At 40.8% G+C, this 21517-nt stretch overlaps 1 protein-coding gene across 1 annotated transcript in view; it reads right to left on the bottom strand.

Moving 5' to 3' along the window:
• cabp7b (calcium binding protein 7b) overlaps positions 1-19727 on the bottom strand; it is a 34096-nt gene extending 14369 nt beyond the window's left edge. Inside the window, exon 1 of the mRNA XM_078288088.1 lies at positions 19619-19727. Within this exon, the coding sequence (XP_078144214.1) occupies positions 19619-19727 (109 nt within the window). The remainder of the gene's footprint in view (positions 1-19618) is intronic.
• Positions 19728-21517: the final 1790 nt, after the last annotated feature.

The following is a 21517-nucleotide window of genomic DNA, read 5'->3' as shown; positions in this document are numbered from 1 at the left end:
CCAGGAAGTGTCAGTTTGCATGCACCCAAGTGTCCTTCCTTGGACATGTCGTGTCCAGCCAAGGTCTGCAGCCAGATGCAAGAAACCTGGATAAAGTCCGTGAATGGCCTACACCCAGAACGACCACGGAAGTGAGAGCATTTGTTGGATTATGTTCTTACTACCGTAGGTTTGTCAGGAACTTTTCAGTCATTGCTTCTCCACTCCATGCCCTCACACAGAAGGGTGCTCTATTCAGATGGACCATTGAATGTGAGGATGCCTTTCAGTCACTGAAACACGCCCTGATTAATCCTCCAATCGTAGCACATCCCGTTTTCACGCAGCCATTCCTGTTATACACAGATGCTTCACAAGACTGCACTGGATCTGTGCTTGCTCAACATCAAGACAAGAAAGAGCGTGTGGTTGCCTATTCAAGCCACACCCTCAGCTCTTCGGAAAGAAAATGGTCTACCTATGACCGTGAGCTCTGGGCAGTGGTTTGGTCTGTGAGACACTTCAAGCATTTTTTATCTGGCACCTCTTTCACAGTAATAACGGACCACAAGCCTCTGCTCAGCCTCAGGAAAAGCCCAGTGGATAATGATCCCACAGGTAGACGGAGTCGCTGGATACTTGAGCTGGATGTTTATGACTACAACATCATTCACAGAGAAGGAAAACAACATGCTAACGCGGATGCTATGTCCCGACGGCCGACCACAGAGACACACACTAAAGCTGTTCAGTGTATCATCACCTCTCACAGTCCCAGTGAAACAGTGCCCTCCTCTGGCAGGAACGGGAATGACACTTCCACATCAGTCATTCCTGACATCAGCCCCACACTGTCCATTGACTTGGATGAACTCCACCGACAGCAAAGTGCGGATGAATGTCTCAGCAAAGTCATGGCTTGGTTGGAGAGAAGTAATCACAGGCCGCCACTTGGCCGCTTCAAACACTCTCCCCCTACACTGAGAAAACTCTGGCATGAGTGCCCCAAACTGACATTACAAAATGGAATACTCTGCCGAAAAGTCAAACCCGGGCCGCACACGTCACCAAGCTTTCAAGTTGTCCTGCCCGAGGTCCTCATTCCCACAGCTTTGAAGGGCATGCATGGAAACCAGTTCAGTGGACATTTAAGTGCAGAGCGCACTTTGCAAAGGGCTAGACGCATCTGTTACTGGCCATACATGTCCCGTGACATTCACAAGTTTTGTGCGGAGTGCTTACCATGTCAATCACGTGGTTCCCCTACCCCACATGAAAGAGCCCCACTGCAGTCGATTCAAGCGGACCGACCATTCCAAAAAATTGCAGTGGATCTTACAGAGCTACCCATCACTGCACAAGGAAATAGGTATGTGTTAGTGATAATGGACTATTTCACACGCTATGTCAACCTCTTTCCTCTGAGGGATCAACGTGCCACAACAGTAGCTAAATGTATTTTTGAGGACTATATCCGACAGCATGGCATTCCAGAGTCAGTCCACACGGACCAAGGCAGACAGTTTGAGTCAGACCTGATCAAACATCTCTGCAGCTCACTGGGCATCGAAAAAACTCGGACATCTCCCTACCATGCCCAATCAGACGGTATGGTGGAGAGACTGAATAGGACGCTCAAAGACCAACTTGCTAAGTACATGTATCAGAGTGGTGGTGAATGGGACCAGTACTTGCCACAGGTGGAACTCGCCTATAATTCCGGCATACACTCAAGTACTGGATTTTCACCTTTCTTCCTAGCACATGGGAGGGAGCCAAACCTACCAGTGGATATCATGTTGAACTGTGATCCTGCTTTGACATCTTCTACGCCAGGTACACCAGCAGCATACGTCAGGGATCTCACCATGCGTCTGTCACATGCTTTCAGGGACGCGGCTCAGAAGTCTGGTACATCCAAACTACACCAGAAGCACCAGTATGACAAAATGGTGGTGTTTCACCCTCATAAGGCAGGTGATCTTGTGCTCTTGGATGATCCAGCTCAACGGATGCACAAGCTTGCCCCCAGATGGAAGGGACCGTTTGTGGTTCTGAGGAGAATGAGCAGGGATGGCAGCCCTGGTGTCACCTATGAGATCACAGATCCAAGGAATGAACATTCAAGGAAATGGATAGTTCACCACAATAGACTTAAAGTTTACAAAGGACCTCTGCCAACCTTACCTGTCAGCAGCCCTGTGCCCGCTGTGCCAACTAAAGTTGGTACAGCTCTGACACCAGCCCCTCTGACTGCTTTGTCAGGGGCCCTGCCCTTTCGCCCTCCTACCCCTCCCCATGTCCCTGCAAGGACTGTTAGGCAGCCTGCACCTGCCGCTGCTATGGGTGCCCCTCAATGCCGATCGCAGCCCCTCTCAGCCCCCTCTCCCCCTTGCACTTCCCCTCCCACTACCAGGGTTCCCACTGACTCTAGCGGGCTCCCCTCATCTGCCCATGCGCCCCTCCCCTCACCCTTGACATCCCGCAGTGGGCGTATGCTTCGACGGCCCTCGAAGTATAGAGACTTTGTCACTTAATGGGTGATGTTGTGACTCTGCCACTTATTTTTGTTTGTTGTGTTTGGTTTACTGGGTACAGTCCCTTTGTTAGTTGGCATGACACGGCCCAGGGATGACGGGACGTTTTACTTCATGGGACACTGTGTTAAAAAACAAAAACAAAGAAAAAAAAACACACATTTGGAGTTGGCATCCTTATGGCCACTCAGTGAACACAGGGAGAATTGATGTTTTGGGGATTCTGAATGCTTTTGGTTCAGTGCATGTTATCTTGTGCATAATGTTATCAGTTTGTCATGGACGATTCGTAGTTTGTTCATTCTTGGCAGTGTTATACCTGATTGATTCTGTTTGAAATGTGGACATTTCTTGATGTAGCGGGGGAAGACTGTAATCTTAAGTTATTGTATTGCAATTATTTTGTATGGTCTATTATATATTTCATTATTAATTCATTTCAACTTGATTATTGGATCATTATATAAATAATAATTATTGTTATAATTATTATTATATCACTACTAATGTTAGTAATATTATTATTATTGTTATTATTAATATTATTATTATTATTTAATTCTAAGATTTTATTTAGTCAGTCCCCCAGAGTAATTTTAGTTCCTACCTGTAACGTGTGTGTCAGGGGACGTTGTTGAAGAGACACGAGATTCTCGGTGCACATGTGAGAAGCTAAGAGTTGTTACCTGCTACTGACACTGCCGTTTTGGCCCGGTATTAAAAAGAGGATCAAACAACCACTGTAGCCTGATTATTGCCCACACCCCGGGAGACTGGAGTCTTCACATAAAATTTAGGGTTACACATGCATTAGGAGACGCGGCTCCGTACCAACACGCTGACGCACAAGATTCAAGCGCGAGGTAACGGAACAAAATGTAGTCTGGTTACAATTGTGAATGTGTTTTATTCTATTGAGTGGTAGAAGTAAAGAAAAATGTCTGACACATCCTTTGTTTTAAGTTAACCTTTGCAAAGTAGCTTCTTACTGGAGGTCTGCCACCACTGACACACTTCCAGAGATCCTCCACACACACTCGTACCGAGGGCTAATGTGTGTGTGTGGGGGTTCGGGGAGGCAGGTAGGCAGTGGACCAAACCACTGTGAGGCATATGAGAGGGGGGGGGGGGCGCAATCTTTAGAAACTTAAGAACGCATTGTTTTGTGTCTATAATTAGCACATGTGCTTTCAATGCATATTATTATATTATTTAAAATTATATAGTTATGTTTACAATGATATATTGAGGGGGACAACTCACTGTTTTTCCCAGGAAGGGGGGGTCCGGACCCCCCTGTCCCCCCCGTAATTTCCGCCCATGATCTTGGGTTTGAATATTTCATTCAATATAAGCGTGCTATGGCTTCAATGAAGCATTGGAACAAGCAGATACAGAATATTGTCGTAAGGTATGGACAAAATGTCCTTTCTTTGAAGCTACTTTAAGGGGAAATTTAAGGGGAAAATCAGGTTGCAGGGGGTTCCACTCAAATTTACATAATTGATTTCACAGCCTAGGACAGACTAATCAGTATTTGTGAGCATGTGATGTCATACTGATGTACATCTTGGAACTGCTTTATTGGCAATTGGAGACTACCTTAGTAGACTCATCATTTTTTTTTTTGTCTGATGTAGGTTTTTTTTTAATGTATATATACCTGAAGGAATTTTATATTACAAGCATTTATTTATTTCCTCAGTCCATTCATATTTCAACCTGTTTATGGTGCGTAGATGCTGCAGAAAGCTTGACATGCTCCAAAAGTGTTTGTCATATTTTACATTGTTATAACCTAAGTATATAATTAACAGTAAAGCAGTTGAATACTTAATAAAACGTCAAGGCAAGATTTGGAACTATGGAACGAGACAGACTTTCTCCAGCATGCAACAAAAATAGCAGTACTCTTACAGAGTTGCATAGCCTACCATTCATAAAATAATCAAAATTCAAAGTTCAGTACTTGACTAACAACCATCCCCTATCAACCTCACACACACATACACACACACACACCGGTCCATTAACGCTTCTCACTCCAATTTCTTTCTAGCGTCCATAATGTAAATTGAGTGTGGGAAAAGAAAGGGTCTAATGAGCCCTCTCTAGAAAAAATGTAAAACAGCTGTCTGAAAAACAATTTCTGTCTTCATTGCTCAAGGTTAAAAGATACAATATCCTAAAAATATTGGTAAACTATAATGTATGCACCGAAATACAGATCTTCAATGATCATTTTAAAAGTGAATTCGGGAACTCTGTGTGCCTCATCACACTGTTGTTCTAAAGGTAAATAATTATATGTGTGAAATTAGTTTAGATGAAGCGCTGATGGCACTCACTTGATCAATGGAAAAAAAAAATGTTGAATAGCACAGAGGAGAGGGAGAGACATTTACCTTTCTTGTGTTAACAGAGAAAATACATGGAAATACTGGTATGTAAATGGTTTAAAAGCATGGGGAAAATGGTGGAAAATCCAATATGGCGGACATTGAAAGTGATATATGGGTTGGACAGAGTAGAGAGGGGCCAACCTGCCAAATATGTTCTCCTGTTTAGAATGGCAAAAGATCTTAATCCATTCCTGCTGTCCAAAAGCTCAGTGCAATTACACATAGACTGTGTGTCTGTGCCCTGGCCCAGCTCAGCTATGTAAAAAAACATATTGTCTACATCCCCTTTCCCACTGAAGCCACATCTGATAATCATGTGCACGTCCATGTATTGCACTTTCACATAATTTATGCTAATATGCAAACCAATTGATTTAACATGAGACAAAATCTATGTGTTGTAATGATTTCAGCACAAGAATGGTCTGTGTGCGGGGCTTACTGTTGCACCATTCATTTCATTAAGTTTCATGATGACACTCATCTTTCTGTTTGCCCGTCTTTCTTTGGCAACAGTATGTGCTGTTTTAAATGCACTGGTTTTCTCTTGAGATATACTGCTGTTCACGTTTGCAGCTTAGTAGACCAGACTGCATCAGCCTCTTTTATTGACGTTGTTCTGGACTGGATTCACTGTTTAGGAAGAGAGACTGGGCCACTGTGCTCCCTCTGGAGTTAGATTTTATCTTGTTGTAATATGAATCATAGAGAACAAATTAATGAAACTGTCAAATAAATAAAAGATTGGTGGTTGATTATGGATTTTAAAAAGAAATTTAAACTTTTACTGCTTTCAGAGGAGCTCAGGCCTCTTTCAAGAGACTTCACCTGCTGCTATAGTCCCCGCATAATTTGAACCCCATCTATAACGCAGGCTATGTTGTTGAGTGGGGACGATATGAATGCCACAGTAGCCTCTACAACACTGTTTGTAAATTTGTCATGCTTTCTTCCATGAGTGCGTGAGTGTGTGCCACTTTGTTTCATTCTCACATTTGCATTGCTGACCATCTCACATGATAGCAGCCTGCCCAGACTTGTTTAAGTCATAGAAATAAAACATGTTTAAATCTGTTTGTTTAATCATGGAGACTCTGATGGATCTGCAGCTTGATTGGGAGGCTCATAAATAGTTGTTGTTTAATGGATGCCAATAATTAATGAATCCCCAGAATGCACAAATACATATAAACTGGGATATCTATGAAATATTTTAGAGTAAGGGCTATAACAGAAATATTGTGTGCACTTGAATGTGAACTGTGAATATGAAATGAATATACCAAAGGAAGAGGATGCCATGATCAAGGGATATTTCCTCTCTATATCCACAGCTTTGTCTTTAGCCAAATAACATAGGCAGTTCAGATTGATCAAACAAGGTTTCATGAACGTTCAAATCTCATTGTTTTGCTGATTATGTATTTCAAAAACACAAAATACATATATTTTAATAACAAACATTTCTTGCCACCAGCATTTTGTAATTTATTTTGATACCTTTGTCATAGGAGCGTTTGTAAATTTTTAAAATTGTTAAAGAAACTAGAATACATTTCCTGGAGAAAATGTGTGGGCTTGCTGTAGAGTTGCTAAGGTATTTCTAGGTGGTTGCTAGGGTGTACTAGGTGGTTGCTAGGGTGTTTCTAGGTGGTTGCTAGGGCGTTTCTAGCTGTGTGTGTGTGTGTGTGTGTGTGCGCGCGCCTGGGTGGTTAGGTTGTGCGTGTGTGTCGCTACAGCTATGGCTGCAGTGTGAGATAGAGAGCTGTGTGTGTGTCTACTAACGACTCTGGTCAGTACTATATACGTACCAGTAGCTGTGTGTGGGTGTTTGTGTGTGTGTTGGGGTGTGTGTGTGTGCGTGTGTGTGTGTGTGTGTGTGCATGCGGTTGGATGTGTACCGATGTGTAATTGCTTGCAGAAAGCCCACTAAATATGTATAGGACAAGGATTGCCTTTTCTACCTATGTGATAGATGTCAGCATGAGTTGATCCTAATTCAACCTTAATTGCTGGTGACAGGCAGATATAGGGACTATGATGAGCTTACCTACATTGACACAGATTTACTTATTCTGTCAAGTGATGGTTATGATCTCTTCACCTGACCATGTGGTCAGCCTGTGCCTATCAACACAGGTAATTGTCATGTGACAGCAAACCTGATTAACAGCTGTGTAACTGAGCAACCTTTAAATATCAGATTAACTCCTGATGAAGGCATTGTCAGTTGAAATGTTGGTTTATGGAATGGCCAAATAAATCTGTGCATCGGCGCTATAAGTGTGTGACTGCCTTTTTCTAAATAAGAATCGTTGTAGGCCTGCACCTCACCAATACGATAGGTGTCTGTTTTATTCCTTTTCTCTGACTTTCACAGATGTCCAGTGCATCCAGTGTTTACACATGGATAGGGCCTCAAGCACTGAGCTGTGCCATCTTTTGAACGATTTGTAGAACCAGATCATAGAGCCAACATCCTTCTGTTGTTGCTCCTGGAACCATGTGCCCTTTCCATCCTGGCGACACGTGCTGCGTCAGATGGACTGCGCAACTGGGGACTGTTGTGGGAATATCTTTGTTTTTGTTGTAAAAGAATGCTTTTTTCCCTAGTGGTGTGACTATTTTTTTTTACTTTGGTGAAATATTTGCATAAATACCATTTTTAGCACTCTTTCAGTTCACCAGGGTGGTGGCATCCAGCATTCCCTGCATTTCAACTGTTAGAAGACTGGGTCAACAGGCAACCAGATTACATAGAATGATATTACGATAAACTGTTTTTGGAGCAAAATTAGTATGACCAATTGATCAACTTTTGCCACGCAAGAGCAAAATGAAATCTTGACTAACAATTCCTCAGCAGGTTAGACCGACAGCTGCCAATGAAATCATGATCCTGAGTGTTTTCTGGAAAGCAAACAGGCTTGTTGATGTTTGTTTATTCTTCAACACACACCTGCATGGAGCTGTTTGTTTTAGATTATTTGATCAACTGTCAGATTAGCACCTTTGTCTTTCATTCATCATCTCAGAAAAACAGGCATCCTCCTCCTTCTCAGCTCACAGTTTGCTTGTCCTCTTTTGAATCAGACATCCCGTCAGGTTTGACAGAGACAAGGTCACACTGACCTGGCAAAGAGCTACAAATCTCCCTTTACAACATTATCGCGTATAGGGGTGCATCCCAAAGCTCCAAAAATCCCTCCTCCTTTCCTCCAAAACCTGGAAATCGATGTTCGTGCCACCATGTTGCTTTCTGTCCCAATAGTAGAGAAGATGAGAGATGCTGCTCCTAAAGTATCGTCCCCAGGAAGTCGTTTACATTTTTTTGGGTTTTTTATGGCGGGTTGACCTCACTGTGAACACGCTGAGAACATGACATTGTTGACAAAGCTTGAAAACACTTGGCAGGGGAATTACCAGTTCATAAATGTGACCTACTGTTTAGCCTATGTTAATTATCAAATGAACATTGGCAGGATGGCAGCACAGGCAAAATATGAATATAACATTCATATTTTGTGCTGTGTGTGCATAAACATTTTGGCTATGAGGTGTATTGTGGGCTCGGTTATGATATTTCAATAGCAATATTTATATTTCAATAGCAGATATCCATTTTTGATGATGGAGAAGCAAATAAACAGTCCCAAATGGCCTTCACTTTCCCTTAATCCCTCCTCTCCCCCACTCCATTCCACTCCAGGATTTGTGAAAAAGCTTTGGGACGTACCCCATGTCTAGTGCCAGTTCATGTCACTTCTGGGGCCTCATTTATAAAACTGTGTGTAGATTCCACAAAAAAGGTTACATACATACAAAAGAGGTGCGTGCGGACAAAATTAACCTGATTTGTAAAACCGTACATATGCTTTCTGTCACACAATATAAAGATTGATGCCAAGAAGCATATTGCTGCACTTTGACAGAGTATCAGTGCTACTGCCGGCAGCAAGGGGACACCAGAGCTCTTGATCCTGGACTAACATCTCACCTAGATAATGGGGGAAACCCTAAGTAGAGGCATTCTGCCAGAAATAGAGGGTGACACTGGCATGGCATTAGAGGGAGGTGAGACTGCTGCCGGTGACCCAGATATCATAAATATGCCTTTTCTTTTTGGAAAGACTGAACCTAACCACACATTCAAGTTGTTTATTCTCATTTTCATTCTCGGGTATCAGATAATGGGTGTGACTGGTGCACTGCAAAAATGTCTATCCTTACCAAGACTTATCCTCTTATATTAAAAAAATCTTACCGATCTTGTTTTGAGAATAATTTACTTATTGAGCACTGTGTGTGTGAGACTATTCAGATCATTTTAGTTATATAAATTTAAACATTTTCAAACAAAAGCTGCATTCCTGTGAGAAACATGCTGTATTAGCCTTTTTTCATGGTGAGATTTTCAAGGTGAGAGGGCTTGTTTCAATATCGCACAGTGAATATCATTTTGTTAATCTGTTTGTTTTCAAAATCATACTTGTGACTCACCCAAAAAGTCACATCAATATCACATTTATTCCACATATTGATGAAATGTCAATCTCAGTATTCTACATTCATAGACAAAAACAACAACATGTAACTAACAACATATTAGGGATCAATTGTCTATTACCTCTCTACTGCAACACACACACACATCACGCACCCCCCACCCCCCAAAAGCTCACAATCTTCCATTTTTACATGCAGTGACATCACCAAGGTTATATTTTAGCAGAACATACACACTGTTTTTGACTCATTAAATACTATGATGTATAATCAACTAGCTTTTCAGCATCTATCAACTCAAATCAATAAAATGAGAAGTCTACCGTTAAAATGTCTTTTATCATTCCAAAGACAGGTACAGTATAATTTACATCGGTGATAATCACAGACTTCCCACTAATGCACTTATTACCATTAAGAATAAGCCACTTGACAGAGACAGCATGCTGTATTGTCAATCTCCAAGAAATCTCAAAATCTTTGTCTTAATGTAGTTGTCACCTGTGACTTGGGCCAATTATTTCTCATTCACAAAAATTGGATGTTCAGTGCCTTTTTCACTGTGACAACACTCAAGAAGCTGATTATGGTCCACTAGTGTTTACAGACTTTTTAAACTTCAATTTGGACGACCACCGCTCGAAAAAACAGTGCTGTGACTCAAATCTCAAGAACATGTGCCTTATCAAAGGGCCCAATGATTAAATTTGAGTAGGAAGATGCACCATATAATGTTGCTTAGGTGTTACACTGTTTTTAGGGAAGTTGCTTAAACTGTTTCAGATGCTCATCAATCATTATTTTGAGTCAAACAGGAGCAAAAAGTACCTGAGCTATCTCTATTAATTAAAGAATAAATAGAACATACACATTTCCCTCAACACTGTTCAACAGAAAAGGCAATATCTTCAACAGTATTAACAACAGTATAACCAGAAGATTGCTTCAGTTTGTTATCATTTGAGGCTAAGGTGCTGACACTGATACGGCAGGACTTGTCTCGTATATCAAGAGGTGAATAGGGAAAAGTCTGCATGGCTGAATTGAATGTGTCAACTCTATCTGCCCTGACAGAATAAGATATTTTATTACACACTTAATTTCCATGGGGGCAACATCCCCAAGTGCATTGTCCTGTGGTGTTTGTTCAGTAAGGTCAAAGGCAGGGAAGTCACCAAGCTTGATTTTTCTGTTTTTTGTTTATTCCATAGGTGGATTTCAGGGCAGCTTTCAAGAAGTCTGTGCTGGCCAACTGACTGACCGACTGACCGACAATACCATCCATAGAGCCCCTGCTGTCGCTTCCTTTGCCCATTTAAAACAAGCTATTGTCTGTCTTTGTCTGCCGACATGGACGATTGCTGACATACGTGATGATGACTGATTGACAGGAGTATGTACACTGTCGCCCAACCCAAGATACTACACGCCTAAACTTGGAAAATTTAAAAGTGATGTATCCAACCATGAACTGAACCCAGGTCACAAGTGAGAACACCATATTCTACCACTGTACCACCAGGGAGGAAGTGGTCTGCCTCCTTAATCACAGCCCACAGAGGCTGTTACATGTAACTAGGGCGGCAGGGATTGGCACTTAACCTCCGAACATGGAAACCAAGTAGCTGGTCGCAGTACTGCAGTCCTGCAGTCCTGCAGTCCTGCCCAAAATAGTAGGCCTACTGTCATGCACCATACTGACTTTCTAAAATTTCTTTGTCACAGATAGACTCCCATACTAGTGATCTTTTCTTGTGAAATCCCACGATATGAAGCAACGAAAAAGATTTGTGTTTGTGCTACTGTTGAACACTACCGCCACACGATGGAGCCCAAGCACTTGGAGGTTCACATTTACGCACATACATTGATTTCCCAGTTTGGAGCCTCTGGAGGGTGAATTGCCTGGATTGTTAACGACATTACAGTACAAGTGAAGAGTGATGATGAACTAGAATACCTTCTGAACAAATTAATAATTACTGTAACAATAAGCTATGCTTGTGTCATCATGCTTGATTATATCCTGGTCTTTCTTTAAACACTTAAGTACCGTATTTCCTCTAATATTGGCCCGGGCCTTTATTTACCTCAACTGCAGAGGGTACCAGGCCTTTATTGGAAGCAGGCTTATATTAGAGACAGGCCTTTATTTCTAATTCCCTCTGTTTGATAAGTATATTTGCTCATATTTTAGTACGAAGCCTCCTTGTTTTTTGTTACTGCAATGCATTACCGATAATTACGGTAATCAACGACGGCATGCTCCAGAGACTTCCGCCAGGCACCAGGAGTTTACCGGTATCCACCGTTGTTTTTAGCTGCGACCAGCAGCTCTATAGCTCGCTCTGTCGGTCGGTCGGTTGGTTGGTTGGTTGGTCCACAAAAATTTCCCCACCCTTTGGCGGCCTATAGCCGCATGGTGTGTGTACGTGGTCACAGCTATTGCGAATTCACGCTTGTTTCCTTTGTTTTTTCCCCCGGCCTGTATTTGGGGCCGGCCTTTATTTGTTTGTGTCGACCACGCCCCCGGCCATTATCGGAGACCCGGCTTTAAATTGACTACCGGCCACTATTAGAGGAAATACAGTATATATGTTACAACCATGGATCCTACTGATGATAGTTCACAGCCATCGATCCTACTGATCCTAATGGTCAATTCACTTGTTTATTCTTGTGACGCCATCAGCTCTCCAGTGACCTTAGGATTTTGCTGAAAAGTAAATATTCATTAAGTATTCAGTGGTCAATTTCAGCAAAGCACACAACTAGATAAAGTAATTTTCTGAAGAAAATGTATGAGCTTGCTGGAAATGCAAAAAAGCAGGGTACTGTTTCTGCTTTGATGAGCATATAAATATTTCAGCAGTGTACCCACTTTCTCATTACACCAGTGAGGAGGATTACTGCTAAGGAGGTGGAGGGAGAGGTGAGTATTATAATTCTATTTGACTACACGCCGAAATCTAGATAAATTAAAAAGTTTTTTCCCTGACAAAGGAAATGAACCCAGGTCACAGGAGCGAGACCACCAAACACCACCAGGGAGCATACTAAAGGGTGTTACGAACTTACTTGGTTGTAGTCGTAGCAGTAGCATTACTACTACTAGTAGTAGTACTATTAGTTGTAGTAGTTTTAGTAGTGTAGTAGTAGTAATAGCAGTAGTTCTAGTACTAGCAGTAATAGTAGTAGTGTTAGCCATGCTAGTAGTTGCAGTAGCCTAGTAATAGTAGCAGTAGGCTAGCAGTATCTGTAGTCTTAAAAGTTCAGTAGATATTCCTTGGTGTTTTCTTTGCATATTTAAATTACCTTGATATTTGGTTATTTAAAATGTAGCCTAGCGCAAGGCTCTCAGGGTTTCCTGTAGCTCTTGACAAGCATAGATAGCTGCCTTTACAAAATAACACCCCATTTTGACTGTGAAACCTTAATCTCAAACTCCATTTTTTAGGCTATGGGTTTATTTTCATTGAGACCAAGCTGTAGTGGTAGAAGTACTCACAAATGTTCAGTAATAGTTATAGATTTTGTATTTGTGTATCTGAGACACTATGCCTAAACTTGGAAAGTGTCCAACCATGAATCCAACCCGGATCGCAGCCATGACAGCGCCGTATGCTACCGTATGCTAGGAGGTAGCATACTGCGTAATCAACTACCAGGTAAAATAGAAAACCAGCAGGGCTTTGGTACTCGAGGACCAGGATTGAGAACCACTGACCTAAGCAACCACTTGTCACATACTTGTCACATCCCCCTCTGGCTCAAGTAGCTGTTAAAAGGTTGACCTCACAGTCCCACCTGCATCGATTAACACCTGACAGGATCATTTGTTTACCCTCACAGCAGTGGTTGAAGACGGTGTCAGGTCCGTGGCAGTAGGAATGTCATGTCACCTGTGGCACTTGATGCTCTCAATAGGCATATGGATTTCTGCAGGACCCACCATAGAGATTGTTATTCCTGTTGGTGATACTGACAATGATCAGGGGTTAAATTGACGTTTCTGGGCGGTACCTTTTTCTGTCAATCTGTGTGGGGGCTGTGTCGTGGTACATTCATGACAACTTGAAACTGGGAAACTTCCCACTTAGAATTTCCTACTTCCCATCTCAGAGTGTTAATGTGGTTGAGGTGGGAACAATATAGACTGAAAGAAAGTTGCATTTGTTTGACTGCTTTCAGAGCAGCAAAAGCTTTGCTGCTCTCAAAGCAGTTAGCTGTTATACATCTCTCACAAAAACACATTAAGATGGAAAAAAGTGCAAGTGAGTGATTTTATGTTATTTTATTTTTTATCATCTAGCCCTATACCTGTTTGATAACGTCATGCACAAACAGAAACTTGAAAGTCTGTTTAAAAGCTTAAAACACTGTTATTTTTTGTTCTTCCCATTCACTATGAACGCCGCCAAGTTGATTTATGTATATGGACTTCACAGAACTACATGTCAGGGAACTCGAGCTCAGAGAAGAGTCCCACGTTTCCAACTAGGAATTATGAGTTGGAGGGTCGTTCAAATGGATTTTTCCATTCTTCTAAGTGGTAGATATGATTGCCTCCAATTTTCCATGGGGGAATTAATACTTGTAGGCGCTGTAATTACTTCAGATAAAAAGGATGAGTGTTGGATGGAATAGACAGATGATATGCAAAACGTTTGACTTGACTTAATCCTCTTGGCCCTCTAGGGAGCATAGGGCATCAAGCATGGCTCTGCACCTCACCCTCTTCTGGGCTATAGTCTGAGCCTCTTGCCAGGAGGTCTCTACTTTCTGCAGCTCTTGCATTGTGGAGCTCCTTGGCCATACGCCATTGACTGTGCTTTGCCCTTTGCGCCATTGATTCATGAAAATAGAGCCCTAGGTTATAACTATATCAGGGCTCTTCTTCTAGTGGTCAGTAAATGAAGTGAAGTTGAAAGTTGATTGATTTTATATTCTATATAACTGTATAAAGCAGGCTAGTGAAGATTGTCCTCAAAGGAAAATGTTGGTGTTTTCACTTTTTGGCAGATTTCCTTTATCACATATTTGATATATATTATCCATAAGCCTTCCATTCTCGGACTCTGTTCTTGAAGTTGCATGAGGATATATAGAAACCTTAGAGCAAAGATGCAGGAGAAGGCAGTTATTTTTACAGCCAGTCAGAATTAAGGGTGTGACACGTGCACAGTGAGATTCCTCTTTGAATTTGGCAGTCTCTTGTGGGCCAATTATGTTTCAAGCTTTTTCTGTACATGTGTCACATTCCTATTTTCCTTCTATTAAAAAACCCTGGATGTGCTGGCCAGTCAAAGTAGTTTCTGTTTGCTACACATTACACAATATGTGTAAAGTAAATGTTTCAGCTATCACTTCCCACACAAGCTATAATCCTGCTAAATGCATTGATCCAAAGGCTACTTGGGATGTTGCTTTCAGTTATCTAAGCTAATGCCTAAAGCAAGGAAGTATTCATATGTCGGTGGGTAATGCTACTTTGTAGTACATATCTACTGCTGAATATATTGAATGTTTAAGCAATTAAACTATTAAGTTGCAGATAAATGTTCAAAATATGCAAAAAACTCAACACCAGTATTTTCCATTAGTTGTATTATAAGACATATAGTTTAGACATGTGATTAATCACATTTTCACGGTGGTGTGAGGGTAGTCTGGTGGTACCACAGACCATCTCATAACTATCTGCAGCAGCCAGTGCCCCTGACTGAGACATTCAACCCCTATATAATGGGGCTGCCATGGGCTGCCACAAATGGTGGACTTAATTTGCTGTGACCCTTCTTGTGAAACGCTTACATAGATGTGTGTCTCAGATGGATACATAAAGAAACAAATTCCTAATTCTACACTCTGTGATATGGAAATTGAGTGCTTTAAGATTCTCTCTAAAAAATACCATTATTTTAAACGACTTTTGCTTCCACAAAAACACCACTGGCTATCAGCAAGAATAAATCTTTGAACTCAACACGATCACAGTGTGCTAAATGTCACGTAGCTGGAGGTCATGTGTATCTGGTAATGCAGCAACAACAGAGGATGTCATAAAAATGTTCTGATGCAAAAGGAATATGATCTAAACCGATGACAGTACAGGTTTGTAATCACAGACAGATAACTCAGAAGTGTGCGAGCTCCCCCTCCGCTTGTCTGCGTACAATGCTACTGCAAAACCACTCCATTTGTAACCACCGATGAAGAAAGCTTTGCATACAAAGTGGGAGATGGTCTACACCCCACTACAATGCCTGATGTCTGGGGGATTCTCCTACATGCTGTGATCTATAAATACTGTTCACAGCCTCTGTCAGTGATGCACTGAGGAATGGAAACAAGCTGGAAGAAACCTCCGATGAATGTTACTGCCAGGAAGTCACTGTTCTGCCCTGTAACCAGAGTCTTATCTGTTTCAACACATGTACAATTACAATAACTGCAAATTATGAATTGTGGCCTATGACACTTTACACAGTAAAAATAGTTAACTTATATAATTTCATATTGGATACAATGAGTGCATTGTCTGTTCATGAAATAGAGTGGTATCTTAGTTGTGGCTGGTGGGATAATGTCTTTTAAATATTATATATCTGATCATAGTAATTTCAATTTATTATAATAATTTCAATTCATTAAAAAAGATTGCATGCAAATCGAATCACTAAAACACATAATATGCATCCTTTTAGGACACTTTAAATGTGTGTAATTTCCAAATTGTTCCAAAAAGTTGCTTAATAAATGTTAGAATCTCAACTGAATTAAGATTCAAGGTTCAGGCTCGTCAAACACAAAACATATTACCTAATGCATGTGCATAATCACATAATCATTACTCTATCTAAATATTGGAGTGTAATTATGTTAGTTGTGGGAGCAGTCTGAATGTATATCAGGATGTAGTCAAAGTATCATAGATTTATTTATCCCAGTTGTCCATGCATATTGGGCTTAACTTGGTTTTGGACCTTGTTCTTGTTAATACTGTGTCCTTTAAATGAGGAGACACTTGGTGCGGCATTAGGTCCTGTACAGATAGACATTGTTTATACAAAGATTGTGCTTAGTGGGTATAACAGTTTAAAATAGCTGAAATATACATGCTCTTCACATAATACTTTTCAAATTTTTTTGATGTTTGATGGATGTGTCTGAGGAACGTGAATAATATTGTGATTATGTGATTTAAACAAAGGGTCTCAATAGGAGTAGTAGTATAGAGGTAATACATGTGGAAATGTATAAGTAGGAATCCGTTTTGATGAATCAATGGGCTGTTGCTTACATTCTGCACATGATGGAAGTATTTGTTTACATTATATATTGAAGTCTAAACTAATTAAGTCTAGTAAATTGTAGAGACTGCTTGCACAGTACAATTCCCAAGGTCAATAATGTATAAGATTTTGTGAATACAGCTCAAACTAACCAGTTTTGGCCGACAGATTTATACAGACTATCCACACAATATAGAGCTCAGTTATACTGTATATATGATCTGGTGTCATAATCTAAATTGATACACACGTATACATTTCTTAAGTCTCAATATATGGGTATAATCACATACACTGCTATTGCATAGTTAAGTAGGGGTACAGTGGTAATGGCTTGAATACATATCAGGGTTTATGACACCTGCATGACACAAGGGCGAAGAAAAGGGCAGGAAGCCTTGCCACTGACCCTGCTTACCCAGGCAACCATCTGCTCCAAAAACTTTCCTGGGAATCTGTACAGGTCCGTTAAGACCAAGACACCCGGTCACCTCAATAGCTTCTTCCCAAGAGATGTCACCCTACTTAACCAGCCTTCCTAAGACTCGCCCCATGCAAACCCCCACAATCTTCTCTCCAGACAGTGGAAGTGTCTGTAACCCTTACAGCTGTTACTAGTCATTAACATACTATTCATTATTCCCAGAGGTTTTGGCACAGCATTGCACTGGTACAACATCTCTGATCACTTCAGGCCCTTCACACTATGGCTTTACAGCCTTAGGTATATAATATCTGCAACACTTATAATTTATTTCATGCATCTCATTCTATTCAGTATAACTTCCTCCTGGTACACTGGTACAATGGATGATTGGTCATTTTCTACACTGTCCTCTAAAGCTGAAACCATAGCGTATGAATGCTGAATATTGAATCTTTAATCTACTTATCTAGAGTGATATGTATCGTTTGTCTGTCCATGGTATGACATGCACTGTCCCTTTGCACTGGATGCAAGGTCCTTTTGTCCTTGTGCCATGTAAACAGTCTCTATGTTTTTGCAACAATGGCACCAAGACAAATTCCTGTATATTTATGGTACTTTGTATTGAAAATGATTCTGATTCTGATTTAATCAAGGTACTGTACACAAGTTTTGTCAAATTTGTATTTACCCAAGGTGTGTATCCATATTGGACTTAGCTGTTTTTGTTGTTGCTTTGTTTTTCTGAATATTGTGGCCATCACATCAGGAGACACTTTAGGTTTGTATGAGTATTAGACACATTTTCACGGCCTTTACTTACTGGTTTTCTTAAATTATATTTTTATAGAAAGTCTAGGTGGCAGAAGTGGATCAGTAACTCTCTCAACTCCCTCAACAACTACGGGAAAAGAACTCCTTAGCAAGACACCTAACCCCCAACTGTGCCAGTGGAGCTGCTCAGTGGCAAAATTGGAAGACTGATTATACTGGGCGGCTCCCAGGTATGAGGGTATGTGATTGTGTGAGTGTGTAGCAGGTATTGCTGAAAAAGGGCATTATGTGCTCAGCAAACCTTCCCTGGGTAAATAAAGCTTAAAAGATAATTGGAATGTGTCACTATGGCCTGAATATTTGATGGTTCTCATTAGTGTTTTCAAAGTACAGTTTGAAAAAACTTCTCCATGACCTGAGAAGCCGGACCTGCTGTATTGTCGTAGGCCTGGCGCCCTCTCCTGCAACACACAACACATTTTACTATTGTTCTAATTCTTGTTTTTTCATAGCCAACATTTTAATTAAATTTATGCTGTCACTGCAGATAGTGGATTTTCAATGTCAAATGAATAGCTCAAAGCAAGGACAGAAGGCCACTTGTGGGCCAGGCAACCAAACAGAAGAAAGGGAAATGGAATTTCCTTAGTATAAAAGACTTAGGGATATCACATCTGATAGTTATCTCTTTATTGTAGTCTGCCTGGGTTTGTTCCAAATCACATCCAGCTGTGCTTTCTCATTTTGAGGGCAATTTGCCAAAACCAAAGCTAAATTCTTAACATCTATGTGTTACAATAGCAATAGCAATGCTCCAATTAATCTAGCCTAAATGCTGCTATCGATGACCTTTTTCATTAATTAATGAAGAAATGAGTAGTAATAACAGGGTAGAAGATGTAATTTAATTATGACTCAGTATGGACCCCCCCCCAATCTCATTCAGGCATAGATTCTCTTCATTTGGGGTAAGGTTAATCTATATTCTTATTTATTACCATAAAATTCTCATTCATCACAGCCCTTTTCTCCATTTCAGATGAGTCTTTTTTGCAAATTGTAAGTAGTCCACTGCTCCCTGACTCTTCAGTCTTTTCTCTTGTGGACCACAGGTGACTTAAGTGAAAACAGGTACATTTAATTCCCATATGCGAGTCATAGCAAGGAATCGTGGCATCTTGTCTAAACATGATGTAGATTTAGCATAAGATCATAAGTCTATTAGAATGCACAAAATGGAGAAGTTGAATCTCTTGCATACATGTATGACAGCCCAGGGAAGGCAAGGTTACTGAAAACAGTATGTCATAATTATTGCTGCTACTATAATGGTGGAAGCACAAAGGCATTTTTGTCTTTATGTACAAAAAACAAAAACAATTCTTGTAATAGTTCATTTTGTTTCTTTGCACCAATGGTGTAAAATCAACATAAAGCAAATAGAAAGAGAGATGATGAAAGAAAAGTTGACGATACAGTTCGTATTCACCCCTACCCATGATGTTGAATAGTTACCTTTTTTCAAGTTGGCCTTCTGTTCTTATGTACAGTCAGACTTATGAACTACAACAAATGAAGCGCATACCGGTTGATGCTCTCCATGGTCCTGAACTTGTTTAGGCTACTATGTAGGCGCTCCTTTTGGATGTAAAGACTTGAAACCACAACAAAACAAACAAGAAAACAAAAAGAACTCACCTTCAACCTCATCTTCAGGCAGGTGAACAGGGGTCCGGTAGGAGAGGACATCTGGAATAGTGCAAAGTCCCTTGTACATGAACCTGGTGGTCACAGCACGCACTGGCATTTCTGCGAGAGAAAACCAATAACTGTGTCGCGGTCTTCATATAGCTCTCCGGAGTTTTGTGATAGAAGCTTTGCTACAGTCCTTGTTTTTGTTAACAAAATCTCCAGCAAACAAAATAGGACACCTCCCCCTCCAGTTCAACTCTCGTCTGTTCGTGTTTTGGATATTTTCTCTGTGCTAAAATATCACCGCGGACGTTACGTGCTTAAAGAATGCAGCCTGTTGGCAGTGTGTATTGCCTTTGGTTTCTATGCATAGATATAGCCTAACTCTTCTGTGAGATACAGCACGAATTCAATAAAGTAGCCTATTTTTTAACAGAGCTTAAGCATAATAGGCTTTGGTATTTTGTTAGAATAATAGGCTACTTAAAGTTTTACTTGATAGCCTGATCAGCCTACGCTGCAAAGCTCTATCTAGAATGTTTTAGGCGTTTATACCTATTTAATACCTTAAATTACCATCTCAAAGATTGATTCATTCACATTAAAATCTTGATCTAATCAAAGAGATTAACAGGCTAATTTGCCGTTCTTCCATGCACCTAACACCTGCAGCATTTAAAGATGAGAAAAAAGAAAACGAAAAATGTAAAATGAATTTTTAAATATATCTTTCAGGCCTATAAAGCGACATTTCGCTGTTGATTCTGATTTCTACAAGGCGTGCTGTTCTATCAAACAATATATTCCCGACACAGTATTCTGTCTCACTTTTCTTTCCCGTTTCTGCATCTTCTCAAAAACACCGAACCGATGACACTACATAAAACAGCAGCACAGGCGAACTGATTCTGTCCAGTTAACGAGATACAAAGGAGAAATCTTGTAACATTTTTTTTTCCTGGAGAGCACGTTTTGTCTTCAAGGGAATCCTGGGTGACCCCCTTCTCATCAGATAGAGAAACGCTAGTCTGTAATCCTCCCTCTCCAGCCGTCTGCACGGCTTAGCTCCAGTCTGATTTGGGCTCTCACTGCGCCTCCAAAGCGACACGCACGCCCCCTCTGCGTCCTCCTCCGCCACACCGCCACCTCTGTCAGAGCCTGTTAATCATAGGCTACCGCAAAACACAAATGGTATTTCTGAAAACTAATGTGCTTATGTCTTCACTCACCGTTTCCCGTTACAGTCTATGTTACAGTAAATGGTAACATCATCGCGAAATTAAATGATTAAACATATTTGTGTTAGGCCACTCTAGCCTGTTCAACTGACTCAAACAGTCAGAGGGTAGCAACAAGTGAGACCCTGGGGCCATAAAGATGAATGAAACCAGTGAGGGCTGCGGTTTTGAGACACTTTTTTCCCCCATTCTAATAAAGCGTGTTTAAAATAAAATTAAAAACCTAGAATCAATTGGCGTAATAAACAAAATGACCTCAGCCTTTGTCAGTTTGAAGGCCCACACCATAAACAACACAGAGCAAAGCACCTTGTTACTAAGTGGAGTGGAATATAGGCTGTGCAGAAAATAGGCTATAGGTGAAGAATCCTGTGGTCTCTGATGAAGGCCAAGGCTTAAATGCGAAGGTGATTTTGGATTTATGGATTTCAAGTGAAATCAAAATGAGCTCATGAAGAATGCCTTTCTTCAAAATGACAAAGCTCACACAAAGGGTTACAGGCAGCAGTTTTATTATTTATTTTCTATCCAAATAAAGCAATATGTACCCTCATTAATCACTTAAATGTAATTAACGATCAGTGTGATCCAAGTATTTACAATACAGTGAACCCTCAGAAAATATAAACAGACATTACTTCGTGAGAATGCTTGGATCATGCATGAT

The sequence above is a fragment of the Centroberyx gerrardi genome, chromosome 2 (genome assembly GCF_048128805.1).
Source record: "Centroberyx gerrardi isolate f3 chromosome 2, fCenGer3.hap1.cur.20231027, whole genome shotgun sequence".
Lineage (NCBI taxonomy): Eukaryota > Metazoa > Chordata > Actinopteri > Beryciformes > Berycidae > Centroberyx > Centroberyx gerrardi.
This window is presented reverse-complemented; position numbering and strand designations above follow the sequence as displayed.